Source organism: Octopus sinensis, linkage group LG1, assembly GCF_006345805.1.
Source record: "Octopus sinensis linkage group LG1, ASM634580v1, whole genome shotgun sequence".
Lineage (NCBI taxonomy): Eukaryota > Metazoa > Mollusca > Cephalopoda > Octopoda > Octopodidae > Octopus > Octopus sinensis.
In genome coordinates, this window is record NC_042997.1 from 130,511,463 (window position 1) to 130,527,213 (window position 15,751).

Consider the following 15,751-nt stretch of genomic DNA (forward strand, 5'->3'; position numbering starts at 1 on the left):
AATATCATAGAGCAAGAATATCAGAGAAAGACAGTGTCATAAGATAGTGACATTGTAGGGAAATGATATCATAGATAAATAATATCATAGTACAATAAATATCATGGGTTAGTAGTATCACTGAAGTACAATATCACAGGATATTATAGTATTATAGGGTACCATTATCACATTCCAAATATACCATAAGGCAACAACACATACATGTTGATATATTGATACAACACATATTCTTTTCTACTCTAGGCACAAGGCCCGAAATTTTTAGGGAGGGGGCCAGTTGATTAGATTGACCTCAGTACGCAAATGGTACTTAATTTATTGACCCTGAAAGGATGAAAGGCAAAGTTGACCCCGGCTGCATTTGAACTTATAACGTAAAGACCGACAAAATACCGCTTGGCATTTCACCCAGCGTGCTAACGATTCTGCCAGCTCACCGCCTTTGATACAACATATATTGATATAGTTATACAGCACATCATCATCATCGTCGTCATCATCATCATTGTTGTTGTTATTGTCATTGTCTTCACTGGTGTTGGGGTTAGGAGTAATATTGTATATACAAACATTCATAATAATTTATGTTGACATCGATATGTTACAGTGATATTCTGCATGCTAATATATAATATATGAAAGTCTATAATGGTTCTTCGGTCATTAACCCATGTCTTTATTAACCCTTTTGTTATTGTATTTATTTTGAGATGCTCTATGTTTCTTTCAATTACTTTAAATATAACAAAGAATTTAGTAAAATAACTTAGTTATCATTCAGCTAGTGTTAGAAACATAAATTGTGACTAAGGTTTGGTGGAAGATTTTAATTCAAAACTTACAAAAACAAGACATTTGTACTACAGAGCCAGAGCCGGTTTCAGCTGGGTTGGTAACGAAAGGGTTAAATATTAATCCAGCTTAGAGTAATGAAATGACAGAGCAGAATGACTGAAGTCTTGAACAAAATGTCTTGTATTTCGTTTATATTTTGAGTTCAAAAACTGCTGAGATTGAATTTTGCCTTTCATCATTCTGTGGTGGTGGTGGTGGTGGTGGCGGTGGTGGTGCTGTTGGTGGTAGTGGTGGCTGCAATGGTGATCGTGGAAGTAGTGGTGGTGGTGGTGGTGGTGGTGTGGTATTGGGACTAATGGAAATGGAGGGTGCAATATAATAAGTACCAGTGATGAATTGAGGTCAAGCTAATCGTTTGTATTGTGGAGGCACATGGCTTAGTGGTTTGGGTGTCGGGCTCATGGCTGTAAGATTGTGGTTTCAATTCCTGGACTGGGTAACACATTGTGCTCTTGAGCAAAACACTTCATTTCACATTGCTCCAGTCCACTCAGCCGGCAAAAATTAGTAATCCGGTGATGGACCAGCATTCTGTCCAGGTGAGGAATATATATACATCATGGAAACCTGGAAACTGGCCCCAATGCATTGGTATGGCTTGAGAAGGAAACTTTACCTTCACCTTTAATTATTTGTATTCTTCCTTGCAATTTAGTGTCCTCTGCTGATGTTTAAATCAATCCTGAGCAGAAAGAAGATGAAATCAATAAATAATTATAATCTTGATAGGGAAACATTTAAAAATTTTTTTTCCTTTTTGACTTTTTAAATAATACGCAGAGCTTACTTGTTTTGTTGGTTGCTATTGATGATGTTTCAGGAGGCATACTGACATCTCAAAAGTGTTTTTGAAATTGTTTAGTGAGTTGAGATCTACATTATGTTCTTCAGATGTTACCATGAAAATTGGTTTCAAATTTAGGCACAAAGCCAGCAAGTTTGGGGCTAGGGTTAAGTTGATTACATTGACCCCAGTGCTCAACTGGTACCTGTTTTATTGACCTCAAAAGGATGAAAGGTAAAGTTGTGGAATTTGAACTCAGAATGTGAGGATGGATAAAATGCTACTGAGCATTTCTCCCAGCATGTTAATGATTCTACCAGCCCACTACCTTATCCTCTCATTAATTTTGATTTCAAATTGTAGCACAAGGCCAGCAATTTTGTGAGATGACTAATTCAATTACATTGACTCTAGTGTTCAATTAGCACTAATGGCCGCAGTCAAATGACTGAAACAAGTAAATGAGTAAGCATTTTGCTCAGCATGCTAATGAATCTGCCAGTTCGTTGCCTTATGCTGTCATATTTAATTAGGTCAAGGATGAGCAACTTTTTTCAAGAAGCAGGCCACATAAAACATGATTCATTATCAGGTGGATCACATTACTAATAAAATTGAAGGTAAATTTTTGTTGGGCACACCATTCAGAAAGTCCCATGGGTTGCAGGTTTTTATGACTGATCTAACTTCTCATTTTAATTTTTCTTTGTAATTTCTTCCACAGCTGTTCACATTCCTGGTGCTGCTGCCATGGAGGCAATGCTTGAATATTATTACTTCACTGGAGATTGTGTCAAAGCACATGACCAAATTCGTGGTATGTTCCATAGAAAGTTAAGTGACCATATTGATAAATACTGCAGTAAAGCAGAGTGCAGTGTCGAGGATATTGAAGTAATATGTCATGAAACTGAAGAACGTAGGAGAAGAGATACAAGCCATGCAAGGAGATTTAGATTATATAAACGTGACCAAACAGGTGTTGCTCAAGTCTTAAAGATACGGTTTAAAATTGTAGGTGTAATAATGAAAAGCAACATTACAGAAAAGGAACAATTTAAGCTGCGAAGAATTTTAGGACTAATAAACCTTGAGATAAAGAAACTAGATGATTTAAATATAACATCTAATGTTAGTAATCTCATTGGTGACCTAAGTGTAGCACAATATTCCAGTGGAAAAATTGAAATTCAGGCAAACTGTGGAGACAAAAATATGGTAACTGTTCAGTCTTCTACAACAAAGATGTGCTGTGAGTATATCTGGTTTTCTACATTGATTCTTCATCATCATGATCATGATCATCATCATCATTGTTTAACATCTGTTTTCCATGCTAGCATGGGTTGGACGATTTGACTGAGGTCTGGCAAACCAGATGACTGCACCAGACTCCAATCTAATCTGGCAGAGTTTCTACAGCTGGATGCTCTTCCTAACGCCAACCACTCCGAGAGTGTAGTGGGTGCTTTTACATGCCACCGGCATGAGGGCCAGTCAGGCGGTACTGGCAATGGCCATGCTCAAATGATGCTTTTTATGTGCCACCTGCACAGGAGCCAGTCCAGCGGCACTGGCAATGACCTCTGGACTGGCTCCTGTGCTGGTGGCACATAAAAAGCACCATAAAAAGCACCATCATTCTTTTTATTTCATTATTCATTGTTTACATAAATGTAATCATACACAAATTGTTACTTTCAGTGCTGGCTCTAAATTCTATTGAAAATCTGTAAAGATAACTTAAAAAGTGACAGAATTGCACTGCTAACACAAAATGTAGAACGCAGTATTGACTTATAACCCGTAATATACTTGGTAGTATATTATGATTGCAAAATGAAATACAGTGTCCTTGCTAGCCATTGATATATACATGCCAGTTGCCTGGAATGTGTTTAGTATGTAAATTAGTCTATCCAATAGTGTTACACTGCTAAATTTAGTGGTTATTTATGCTATAAGTTCGTTGCTGGCTAATGGGTTGGATGTGGTACTGAAACAGGAGCAATAACTTCTGAAATGTGTGTATACACTCATTACCTATCTTCAATTGCATTGATTACATAGTTACATTCGTATATGAATCGTAACTTGCAGTGCTGGAACTAAATTCTATAGAATATCTGTAAAGATACTTAAAAGGGATATATATATATATATATATATATATAACATTTTTGGTAGAATAGAGAAAAGTATATCAGGAATGATAATAAAGGTTAATCAGAAAAAATGAAGGAATTAGCCCTTACTCTCTTTACTCTTTTACTTGTTTCAGTCATTTGACTGTGGCCACGCTGGAGCACTGCCTTTAGTCGAGCAAATCGACCCCAGGACTTATTCTATTGGTCTCTTTTGCCAAACTGCTAAGTTGCGAGGATGTAAACACACCAGCATTGGTTATCAAGCAATGTTGGGGGACAAACACAGACACACAGACACACACACACACACACACACACACATATATATATACGATGGGCTTCTTTCAGTTTCCGTCTACCAAATCCACTCACAAGGCTTTGGTCGGCCTGAGGCTATAGTAGAAGACACTTGCCCAAGGTGTCACACAGTGGGACTGAACCTGGAACCATGTAATTGGTAAGCAAGCTACTTACCACACAGCCACTCCTACACCTATTAAAAGCCTGCCCAGGTGAGGCGGGCTTAGATTTATTTATAAATGTAAGTTTTTTAATTTTCCAAGCAAATAGAATAAGATAAAAAAGATAAAATGCACACTTCCTGTGCATTAGCCTCTGTACTATTCATGTGCCTTTGGTTATTTTTCCTGATGAGTTGTAGTGCACTTGAACGAGTTCTATTTCACTGACAGATACCCACTTCATGTGAAGGATCATATGAGAAACACAATAAGTTCTTAATATATAATTTATGTATTGCAGCTGTGACTCTTTACTCTTTACTGAAACTGTTTCCCTTTTCAGGATTAACAGATTTTTAAAAAGACTTAAACATTACTACTTCTAGTAATTTTTTCCTCCTAAATGTAATATCTTGTATAAATATAACAGGTCATGTACTACAACCGGCTCCATGGTGTGACAATGTTCCACCATGGTCTTAGCAGTGACAGATAAAGTAAACTAAATCAGTGCTTCTCAACCATTTTTTGCCTATGGGTCCCTTTGATTCTTGTTTTATTCTACTGACCTCCAGTGACTATAGATAAAAAAAAATCTTACTGTATTTTTGTAATTAAATATTATATATATTAAATATCATACAATATTAAGAATTGTATAAAAAATTAAAATCTTTTGTGTATTGTAGAATCATCATCATCATCATTGTTTAACATCTGCTTTCCATGCTAGCATGGGTTGGACGATTTGACTGAGGGCTGGTGAACCAGATGGCTGTACTAGGCTCCAGTCTGATCTGGTAAAGCTTCTTCAGCTGGATGCCCTTCCTAATGCCAACCACTCCAAGAGTGTAGTGGGTGCTTTTATGTGCCACCGGCACAGGGCCAGTCAGACGGTACTGACAACGACGAAGTATAATAAAAATTATTGCTCATAAATTTTAACAATAAAATCTTACGTGAACCCTGGTTGAGAACCACTAAACTAAAGAACATAAGGAAGAGAACTAATTCAGGCTACTAATGAGCAACTAAATAAATTAAGCATAAGATGGTTGATAGGTATTCCAGAAGTCTAGGAGTACTGCAAACCTAAGATACTGCATAAAATATTTCTTTAGTTGTAGATTATTATATTTTAACCCTTTCGTTACCGTATTTATTTTGAAGTGCTCTGTGTTTCTTTCAATTAATTTTAAATATAACAAAGAATTTAGTAAAATAACTTAGTTATCTGTTTCTTTATTACCCACAAGGGGCTAAACGTAGAGGGGACAAACAAGGACAGTCAAATGGATTAAGTTGATAACATTGACCCCAGTACGCAACTGGTACTTAATTTATCAACCCCGAAAGGATGAAAGGAAAGTCGACCTTGGTGGAATTTGAACTCAGAACGTAACGGCAGCCATCATTAACCTAGTGTTAGCAACATAAACTGTGACTAAGGTTTGGTGGAAGATTTTAATTCAAAACTTATGAAAACAAGAATTTTGTACTAGAGATCCAGAGGCGGCTTCATCCAGGTTGGTATCGAAAGGGTTAAGGAATATATTTCAAGAAACATATTTTACCCTAGAATACACTTAAATGTCTATGACTATAATCAGCATTGATAACTCTAACTCTTCAAAATATTGTCTTGTGGTTCCATGCAATCTACCTTCATACTATTTGGTGACACTTCAGTTGCTTATTATTGCAGTGGATTGTCCTGTTGGCCACTTCTATAGAAATAATAGCTGTAAGCCATGTCCTGTTGGAGAATATCAAGATAAAGAAGGACAGAAAAGTTGTATTAAATGCCCTCCAGGAACCAGTACTACAAAAACAAAATCCAAGGATAGAGACGATTGCCGAGGTATGTCTTTGTGTTGTTTTATTTATATATGTGTATACATACAGACCCACATACATACATACATCATACATACATACATACATACATACATACATACATGCATGCATACATACATACATACATACATACATACATACATACATACATGAATACATGCATACATACATACATACGTATGTATGTACCTACATGCATACACACACATACATACAGGGGTTGGACAAAATAATAGAAACACCTTAAAATTTCAAACAAATTTATTTTAATATGGGTCAGGACCACCTTTGGCAGTAATTACAGCTTGCATTCTATGAGGTATGGACTCGTACAAAGTTTGAATTGTTTCCAAAGGAATATTTGTCCATTCTTCAGCTAAAACAGTCTCCAGTTCTTGTAGTGATGATGGTGGAAGATATCAACTCCTTACTTGTTTTTCTAAAATGCACCATAAATGATCAATAATATTGAGATCTGGGGACTGTGATGGCCAGATAAGATGTTCAGCTTCCCTAAAATGAATGTTCCTTGTGCCATTCAGTAACAGCTTTTGCTGTGTGAATTATCATCCTGAAAGATTGCGTTTCCTTCCAGAAACAGTCCCACAACCATAGGATGAATTTGATCAGATAAAATGCTTAAATAGCTTTGAGTATTAATTCTGCCATGAAGGGAGACCATTGGACTAGCGGATTTCCAAGATATAGCCCCACCAGATCATCACAGATCCTCCTACATGTTTAACAATTGGAAGAAGGCAGTCTGGGTCTAATGCTTCTTGTGGCTGTCTCCACATGTATACTCGGACAGTAGTCAGAAATAAGGTAAAGGATGACTCGTCTGAGAAAATAACATTCTTCCATTGCTCTGGGGACCAATTCTGTAGGTTTTTACTCCAATCTAAATGCTTTGCAACGTTTGTTTTTGAAAGTAGTGGTTTTCTGATTGCAGCCCTCCCGTGAAATCTGGTTTTGTGCAGCTCCCAGTGAACAGTTTTTGTGGAAACTGGTTTCTCAATGTGGTCATTAAGCTCTGCAGTAATTTTGGGAGCTGTACTTTTGTGATCCTTTCTATCAATTCGCATAAGAGTCTGACAGTTCCTATCTGAAAGTTTTGGTTTTCTTCAGGAGATTTGTTATGACGAGGAGGTTTTCCCCTCTTTCTCAACGGTTGCCATTACTTTTGAGACAGTATTTCTTGATTCACCAAACATTTCAGCTGTTTTTGTCGCGCTAGTACCTGCCATATGAGCACCGACAATTTGACCTCTTTGAAAGTCCAATAGATCTGTCATTTTAATGAACTTTAATTACCTTTATCTTGTGATATCTGAAAAGAAACAGCAATTTTAGCAAAACATATTAAGCAACACTAACAATAAATCAAAAAACATAAAAATAAACTACCTTTTGACAGTTTTATAGAAATTTCAAAATTATGATGCTATGATGCTAGGTGTTTCCATCATGTTAAACTGTTAATCCCGACATATTTTCTCTCTCCATTTTTCTTTCTCTTTCCATTTTTCTCCCCCTTTCATCCCTTTCTGTCAAAGAGTGTAAGCTCAAAATGTCAAAGACTTTTCCATTCTTCCTGAGCATCAAACTAATACATCAGTTTGTTGTCCTCTCATTTGTTTTATATATATATATATATGTAGTTGAAATTTATAGGAAAATAAAAGATGAAGAAAGATGTATGAACAACAAGCAAGTGTATGAGTTTGATGCTTGGGAAAAGTGGGTGAAAAGAAGAAGACAAAGAAAATTCTTTTGCACATCTTTAATTACAAGTTACAATTGTTTCCGTACCATTTCTATTTGCAATGCCAGTTCATGCAAAAATTCTAAATGAAGATTCACATAATGTTTGTGCATGTTTATACAAGATTATTGTAGACTGTATGAAAGCAGTTTATATAGAATTTTTTCTGTTTGGTAGCTTCTGTAAGACATTACAATTCTATAGGACTGTTTCTTTTACAGAGTTTCTGTATGAAATTTTACACAGGACGGTTTCTGTCAAACAGTTTTTATAGAAAAGCTTCTATAGAAGAGGTTCTATGGAACAGTTTAAATTAGACAGTTTCTGTGTAAATATTCAATAGAATCTGTCCTATATGTAGAATATTTTCTATTGTATTCTTTCTGTAGGAGATTTCTATAGACCATTTCTATAATACAGTTTTGATAGGAAAATTTTCAGAGGTTAGTTTCTGTGGCCCAAATTTGGTAAAATAGGTTTTATAAGATAGTCTCTATTTAACAGTTTAAATAAAACAATTCCTATAAAATATTTTTTGTAAGAAAAAAAAACTTAAACAGCTTCTGTTGGACAGATTTTAGATGGACTAATTCATGTAGACTTTTACCATTAATCAGTTTTTAAATACAATTTTTATCAAATAGTTTTCTTTAAATAACTTCTATGAGCTGATGGATCTTCTTTCTCTTTCTAGTCAATATGTATGATTCTCATGATGTCTACAATGGCTAATTAAGCCACTTATCTGCAACTGACATTAATGTTGACAAATGAGACAGACAAATATATTCATTACTTGTGAGGGTTAGTCATAAGCTTTGGTGTAGCAACCTGCCCACTCTTTATGGAGTTGATCAATGTAGCAATGTTCAAAGCACCCTATTTCTGCATAGTACTTTCATTGCCACCCTCACTAGATAAGAGCTGAACTTTCCCTATAAGCAAAAGGGATTAGACTTGTTTTGAGTTAGGATTTCAAACATTTTCTTTCATATTCTATGCTGGGTCTTTCATAAATGCTAGTAATTAATTAACTCTCTCTCTCTCTCTCTCTCTCTCTCTCTCTCTCTCTCTCTCTCTCTCTCTCTCTCTCTCTCTCTTGTCTACTCTCTTACAAGTGATCATAGCAAACATGCTTTATCAATGAAATTTCAGCTTCCCATCAGCATGAGTACATCTCCAAGCTCAAAGCTAAACTATTAGTCAATTCCTACTTCAAATGTCTTAAAATGTATTTCTCCATTTTCTCTGAGTTACATCTTCCTTTCATTGTGAATCTAGAGTTTATTGTATCAATCCTTAATCGACAGAAAACCAAGTTAACTCACACAAGCTTTGAAATATAAAATCATTGATTCCTATCTTGTTACTGAAAATTTATAGAGGGTGTTTCTCTAGGGCAGTTTGTATAAGACAGTTTAGGTAGGAAAGTTTCTTTAGAATAATTTCAACAGATTAGATTCCATTTGCCATTTTATATAGAACAGCTTCTACTTTTTATTAGAATTTTCTAAAAGAGACTTTCTAAAAGACTTTTGTATTTTCCTTCTTTTAATGAAATTTAAAAAATGTCTAATTCTGAATTTCATCTGATGACACAAAATAACGAAAACCGTCAGATTTGGACAAACTTAAAGGATAAATGAGCTTGTTTTTTTATAAAAATAATTGTTATTAAACAAACCATTTTCATATCCATTTCTGCTATCTTTCAGATTTCTGTCGACCAGGCACTTTCTCCAGTAATGGATTTTCTCCCTGCCAACAATGTGAACTTTCCACATATCAAGAGAACTACAATGCTACTTCATGCCAGAAATGTCCTGGTTCCTCAATAACCACTACATTTGGAGCAAACCACTTCTCAAACTGCAGTAGTAAGTTGTTTTCTTTGCTGCTTGGTAGAGTAAAGACTTGAGGATTTTGCCCAAGAATCCAACCATATCTCAAAATCTAGTTGCTTGTAGCTTTACTTACTTGACACAATACTACAAGCATAAACCACACAATTTAACACCAGCATTTTTATCAGGTCACTATTCCTTTACTTCACATCCCACCCATTGTTCTATAATGCAGGGTAGCCTTGTATCTCTTCTATAGCAGGGCTTGTCTTTCTATCACACTTCAGCCTCTCAACACCTGGCATTGAACCATCACCCCTTCTCCTTTCTGTCAAATATGCCCTTCTGCTATTCAGCTGAGGAGGCTTTTACATTTTATTCTTTTTCCCTTCTTCCAGTTCTTTTCTTATTTCTTTACTGCCCACAAGGGGCCACACACAGTGGGGACAAACAAGGACAGACAAATGGATTAAGTTGATTATATTGACCCCAGTGCATAACTGGTACTTATTTAATCAACCCTGAAAGGATGAAAGGTAAAGTTGACCTCGGCAGAATTTGAACTCAGAACATAGCGGCAGATGAAACACTGCTAAGCATTTCGCCTGGTGTGCTAACATTTCTGCCAGCTCGCTGCCTTCAGTTCTTTTCTTGTCTATCAAGTTACTTGATGACCTCACTAGTATCAGTGGCATGAAAAGAAATAAACCAGTATAGGCTGTACAATGGTTGGTGTTTGGAAGGGTATCCAGCCATAGAAACCATGTCAAAGCTGACATTGGAACTTGATGTGGTCCAGCAGCTCACTGGATCCTGTCAAACCATCCAACCTATGCTAGTATGGAAAATAGACGTTAAATAGTGATGCTGTTGCTGCTGCTGCTGCTGTTGTTGTTGTTGTTGTTGTTAAGCAACAAGATGGGTAAGGGTGATTAGGTGATGGTCTAGAGCTTAGGGGTGGGAGACCCCCCAGACCTTGGAAAAAAAAACTTTGATCGTCTTGTTGTAGTTGAGGGCTCTTCGTTGACACCTGACACCACTGGGAGGTGGCCTTTGAAGTCGCTGGAAATGGAGATCTTCAGGTCCAAATTCTTGAAAGGCCTATGCTGCTGCTGCTGGTGATGATGACAATGATTACGACAATAAATACAGTGACACTGAAGATGATGACGACAATGATTATAAAGTTTAGAGTTAAGAGTAATTTTCCCTCTGAACTGGGCAGGTGCATAACTATGTGGTTGCTGTATTATTGTTACCCTCAGGGTTCATAGTCATGCAAGCTGCATGGTCACCTCACTAGTGCCAGTGTCACAAATAAAGCATACAGTTCACTCTGTAATGTAAATGGCTTTAGGAAGAACATCTAGCCGTAGAAACCATGCTAAAGCAGACACTTGGATCCATTGAATCCTGTCGTACTTTCCAACCTATACCAGAATGGAGCATGGACATTAAATAATGATTAGTCCTCACAAATTCTACCCACTAAATTCCACTTCAGCTTCACATAACCAGCCCCATCCCATTCAAAGTACCTTGGATCACAGGACGGCCTGCTGTGTTTACCTTGGATCATAGGGTGACCTGCTGTGCTTGAGGAGACCTATTGAGTCAAGTGCATCAACATCAAAATAAAAATCAGATGGAAATTGTAGTTGCGATACCTGTGCCAGTGACACGTAAAAACCGCCATCACAAACGTGGCTGATGTCAGTGCTGCTTTGACTGGCTTCTGTGCTGGTAGCACGTAAAAAGCTCCAACTAATCATGGCTGTTGCCAGCCTCCTGTGGCCCCTGTGCCGGTGGCACGTAAAATGTACTCATTACACTCATAGAGTGGTTTGTGTTAGGAAGGGCATCCAGCTGTAGAAACACTGCCAGATCAGACTGGAGCCTGGAGCAGCCTTCTGGCTTCCCAGACATTGGTCGAACCGTCCAACCCATGCTAGCATGGAAAACAGATGTTAAATGATGATGATGATGATGATGTGACCATAGAAGAAGACACATATCCAAGATGTTGTGTGGTGGGATCAAATCCTACAACGTTTGGTTGTGAAATAAACTTCCCAATCACACAGTCATGTTCATGTTCATTTCTTATCAATCGTCTGTCACTTTAATATTTCTTTGTCAACTGATAAAGTCAAGAGTTTTGCCTAAGGGAACAAAATAGAGAAAACAAGGAAAATTGCAGAAAATAAGGAACTTCACTGTATTCTTCATCATTTTACCATTGGTGTTAGAAAGGACATCGAGCTGTAGAAACCATGCCAAAACAAATATAGAGCCCAGGAAGCTCCTCACTTAACCAGCTCCTGTCAGACTGTCTAACCCATGCCAACATGGAAAACAGACGTTAAATGATGATGATGATGATGATGATTGTTATTAGGAACCACTGTTCCTATGTCTATGTATCTATATATAAGTATATTTGTGTGTATGTGTGGAGGCACATGGCCTAGTGGTTAGAGCAGCGGACTCATGGTCGAGGGATCGCTGGTTCGAATCTCAGACCGGGTGATGTGTGTGTTTATGAGCGGAACACCTAAGCTCCATGCGGGTCCGGCAGAAGGTAATGGCGAACTTCTGCTGACTCTTTCGCCACAACTTTTTCCTACTCCTTCCTTCTGCATCTAGCAGCACACCTGCGATGGACCGGCGTCCGGTCCAGGTGGGGGAACCTATACGCCAAGGAAACCGGGAAACTGGCCCTTATGAGCCAGGCATGGCTTGAGAAAGAACATACAAACAATATTTGTGTGTGTTTATGTATGAATTTGTGACTTAGTTGGCATATCTGTGTGTGAATTGTGAATGTATGTGTGTATATGTATGAATGTATGAGTGCATGTATATATGCTTCTGTATGTATGTATACGTTAAAGTGAATGGCTGTGTGGATGTATGTGTGTGTGTGCGTGTATGTAGGTATGTGTGTGTGTGCATATGCATGTGTGGATATGTGTGTGCATGTATGTGTGTATGCATGTTTGTGTGCGTGCATGTAGGTATGTGTGTGTGCATGTATGTGTGTGTGCGTGTATGTAGGTATGTGTGTGTGTGCATGTGTGTGCATGCATGTGTGTGCATGCATGTGTGTGCATGCATGTGTGTGCATGTGCATGTGTGGATGTGTATGTAGGTGTGTGTGTGTGTGTGTACATGTGTGTGTGCATGTGTGTGTGCGTGTATGTGTGTGTTGTGTGTGTGTGTGTGTGTGTGTGTGTACATGTGTGGGTGCATGTGTGTGTATGTTAGTTTGCCTGAACATTTCCAGTAAATAATTGTTAAAAGAAACACCATATCATTTCTCTCCCAATCAGCACCTTGCTCTCCTGGCAGTTATAACAACAAAACAGGTTTGGAACCTTGTACACTGTGTCCGAAATTTACTTACCAACCAAACAGTAAATCCAAAAAATGCTTCCTATGTCCCTCGAATAGCAAGAGTCAAGAACGGGGAGCAAAATCCATCCATCAATGTTTATGTAAGTAACTTTACTTTCCCTCTTCAACCCTTTTGTTATCACCTTTCTGTAGAAATAGATGGCCTTTACTCTCTCTTTTATTCTTTTACTTGTTTCAGTCATTTGACTGTGGTCATGCTGGAGCACCGCCTTTAGTCGAGCAAATCGACGCCAGGACTTATTCTTGCTGGTAGCACGTAAAAGCACCCACTGCACTCTTGGAGTGGTTGGCGTTAGGAAGGGCATCCAGCTGTAGAAACTCTGCAAGATCAGATTGGAGTCTGGTTCACCAGCCCTCAGTCAAATCGTCCAACCCATGCTAGCATGGAAAGCGGACGTTAAATGATGATGTATTATAGAAATGTAAATAATGCCTTTCGAAATGTAATTAAAGTAAATTTAACACTTTTATACTGGGGTGAACTGAGAGAACTAAGGGCCTTTAGGCATAACTGTTTACCAGGCCCCTTTGAACGTGTGCTTTAGTAGAGTAAATATATAGAGTGTGGGTGCCTTAGAGCTCCTGGCCCTTGGGCAGTGCCTGATTGACCGACAGCTCAGTCCGCTCCTACTTTTATAACTAAAATGGCTTTTCCACAATGTAATTGCTTATATTTTATTTCTATCAGAATGAAGACACATGGCTTAGTAGTCATAGTATTTGGCTGACTATCATAAGGTTGTTAGTTCAATACCTGGTGGTGTATTGTTGTGTCCTTGAGCAAGACACTTTATTTCATGTTGCTGCAATCCACTCAGCTGGCAAAAAACGAGTTGCGCCTGTAATTCAAAGGGCCAGCCTTCTCACATTCTGTGTCATGCTGAATCGCCCTGAGAACTACGTTAAGGGTATTTGGAGTACTCAGCCACTTGCAAGTTAATTTCATGACCAGGTTATTCTGTTGATCTGGTCAACTGGAATCTTTGTTATTGTAACCAACTGCATACCAGTTATTTCTATCAGAAAATCTTAAAAAAATGGACTTTAGTTATCCTAGTTTTGCTTCATTAAAAATTTGTTATTGTGTATCTTATGTAATATCTTTATGTATTTGCCATTCCAAAACACAGAAAGAGTGTTAACTTTTCTTAAACATTTATCTTATGGCACCAGTAAAATAAACAACCTCTGTGTGTTTTTGAGTGATTAACATATGTCTTTCATACTGTAATCATTTTAGTTTCAATACACAGCCACAGATGTAATCATTTGCCTGGTAAGTATACAGTGATCCCTCACTACTTCGCGGTTCAACTATCGTGGATTCACGACTTCGCGGATGCCAGTGCCACCTTTACTGGTTTCCGTGCCGGTGGCATGTAAAAAGCACCATCCATTCATGGCTGTTGCCAGCCTACCCTGGCACCTGTGCCAGTGGCATGTAAAAAGCACCATCCATACATGGCTGTTGCCAGCGCCGCCTTGACTGGCTTCCGTGCCAGTGGCACGTAAAAATCACCAACCAATCCTGGTCGTTGCCAGCCTCCCCTGGCACCTGTGCTGGTGGCACGTAAAAAGCACCCACTACACTCACGGAGTGGTTGGCGTTAGGAAGGGTATCCAGCTGTAGAAACACTGCCAGATCAGACTGGAGCCTGGTGCAGCCTCCTGGCTTTCCAGACCCCGGTCAAACCGCCCAACCCATGCTAACATTGAAAACGGACATTAAACGATGATGATGATGGTGATATATATAAACGCCTAAAATTTGTCATCAAATCCATTAAGTTATTAATAATAAATATTATTTCCTAGTCTAAGAACAACAAAACAAGCGTTAAGTAACAAAAAAAGCATATACAGGGATATTTGAACTTAAGATGGGCTGTGATTGGTGCAATGGAGAGAGACGACGAATCACAGCTTTGTATTTTGTAATCTGGCTTGTGTAACAGTAACAATCTTTATTTTTTAAAATCTAAAGTGTTATTGCTTAACAGTTGTCCTCGTTATTAATTGACTACTGTAATGGGTGGGTTGTTAACAGTACAGGGAGGGTTTTAAAAGTTCAAATACACATTAAATAAATACTGTAAATATGGTGTCCCTACTTTGCAGAAATTCAGTTATCGCGGCCGGTCTCGGAACCAATCTACAGCGATAAACAAGGGATCACTATACCTCTGAAATATCTTTATGCATATCCTTGCTTCAATTTTTTTATACTCTACAGATAAAGACCACTGTAAAAAACCAGGAACAAACTTATCTGTATGTGAGAACAATGGTATTTGTCACAATAACTATGGTAATTTCACCTGTGAATGCTTGGATGGATATGAAGGCAAACTTTGTGAAAAAAATATTGATGAATGTTTGAAGGGCAAATGTTATAATGGAGGAACCTGCTATGATGGAATCTTCAAATTTTCTTGTAAATGTCGTTCAGGATACACAGGTATGTAAATTGAATTTTAACCCTTTTATTATAGCATTTATTTGGAGATGCTCTGTGTTTCTTTCAATTAATTTTAAAAATAACAAAGAATTTAGTAAAATGTGTTTCTTTATTAGCCACACAAGGCTAAATACAGATGGGACAAATTACAAAGTAGAGC

At 37.8% G+C, this 15,751-nt stretch overlaps 1 protein-coding gene across 3 annotated transcripts in view; it reads left to right on the forward strand.

Moving 5' to 3' along the window:
- The window catches only part of LOC115214963 (sushi, von Willebrand factor type A, EGF and pentraxin domain-containing protein 1), a 226,501-nt gene that overhangs the window by 144,267 nt on the left and 66,483 nt on the right, over positions 1 to 15,751 (forward strand). For all 3 annotated transcript variants that reach the window (XR_003881945.2, XM_036504662.1, XM_029784063.2), the window contains exons 11-15: positions 2,367 to 2,894; positions 5,956 to 6,111; positions 9,588 to 9,749; positions 13,049 to 13,213; positions 15,367 to 15,591. Coding sequence is in view for 2 of the 3 variants with exons in the window: in XM_036504662.1 (XP_036360555.1) it covers positions 2,367 to 2,894; positions 5,956 to 6,111; positions 9,588 to 9,749; positions 13,049 to 13,213; positions 15,367 to 15,591 (1,236 nt within the window). In the remaining variant the exon portion in view is untranslated. The remainder of the gene's footprint in view (positions 1 to 2,366; positions 2,895 to 5,955; positions 6,112 to 9,587; positions 9,750 to 13,048; positions 13,214 to 15,366; positions 15,592 to 15,751) is intronic.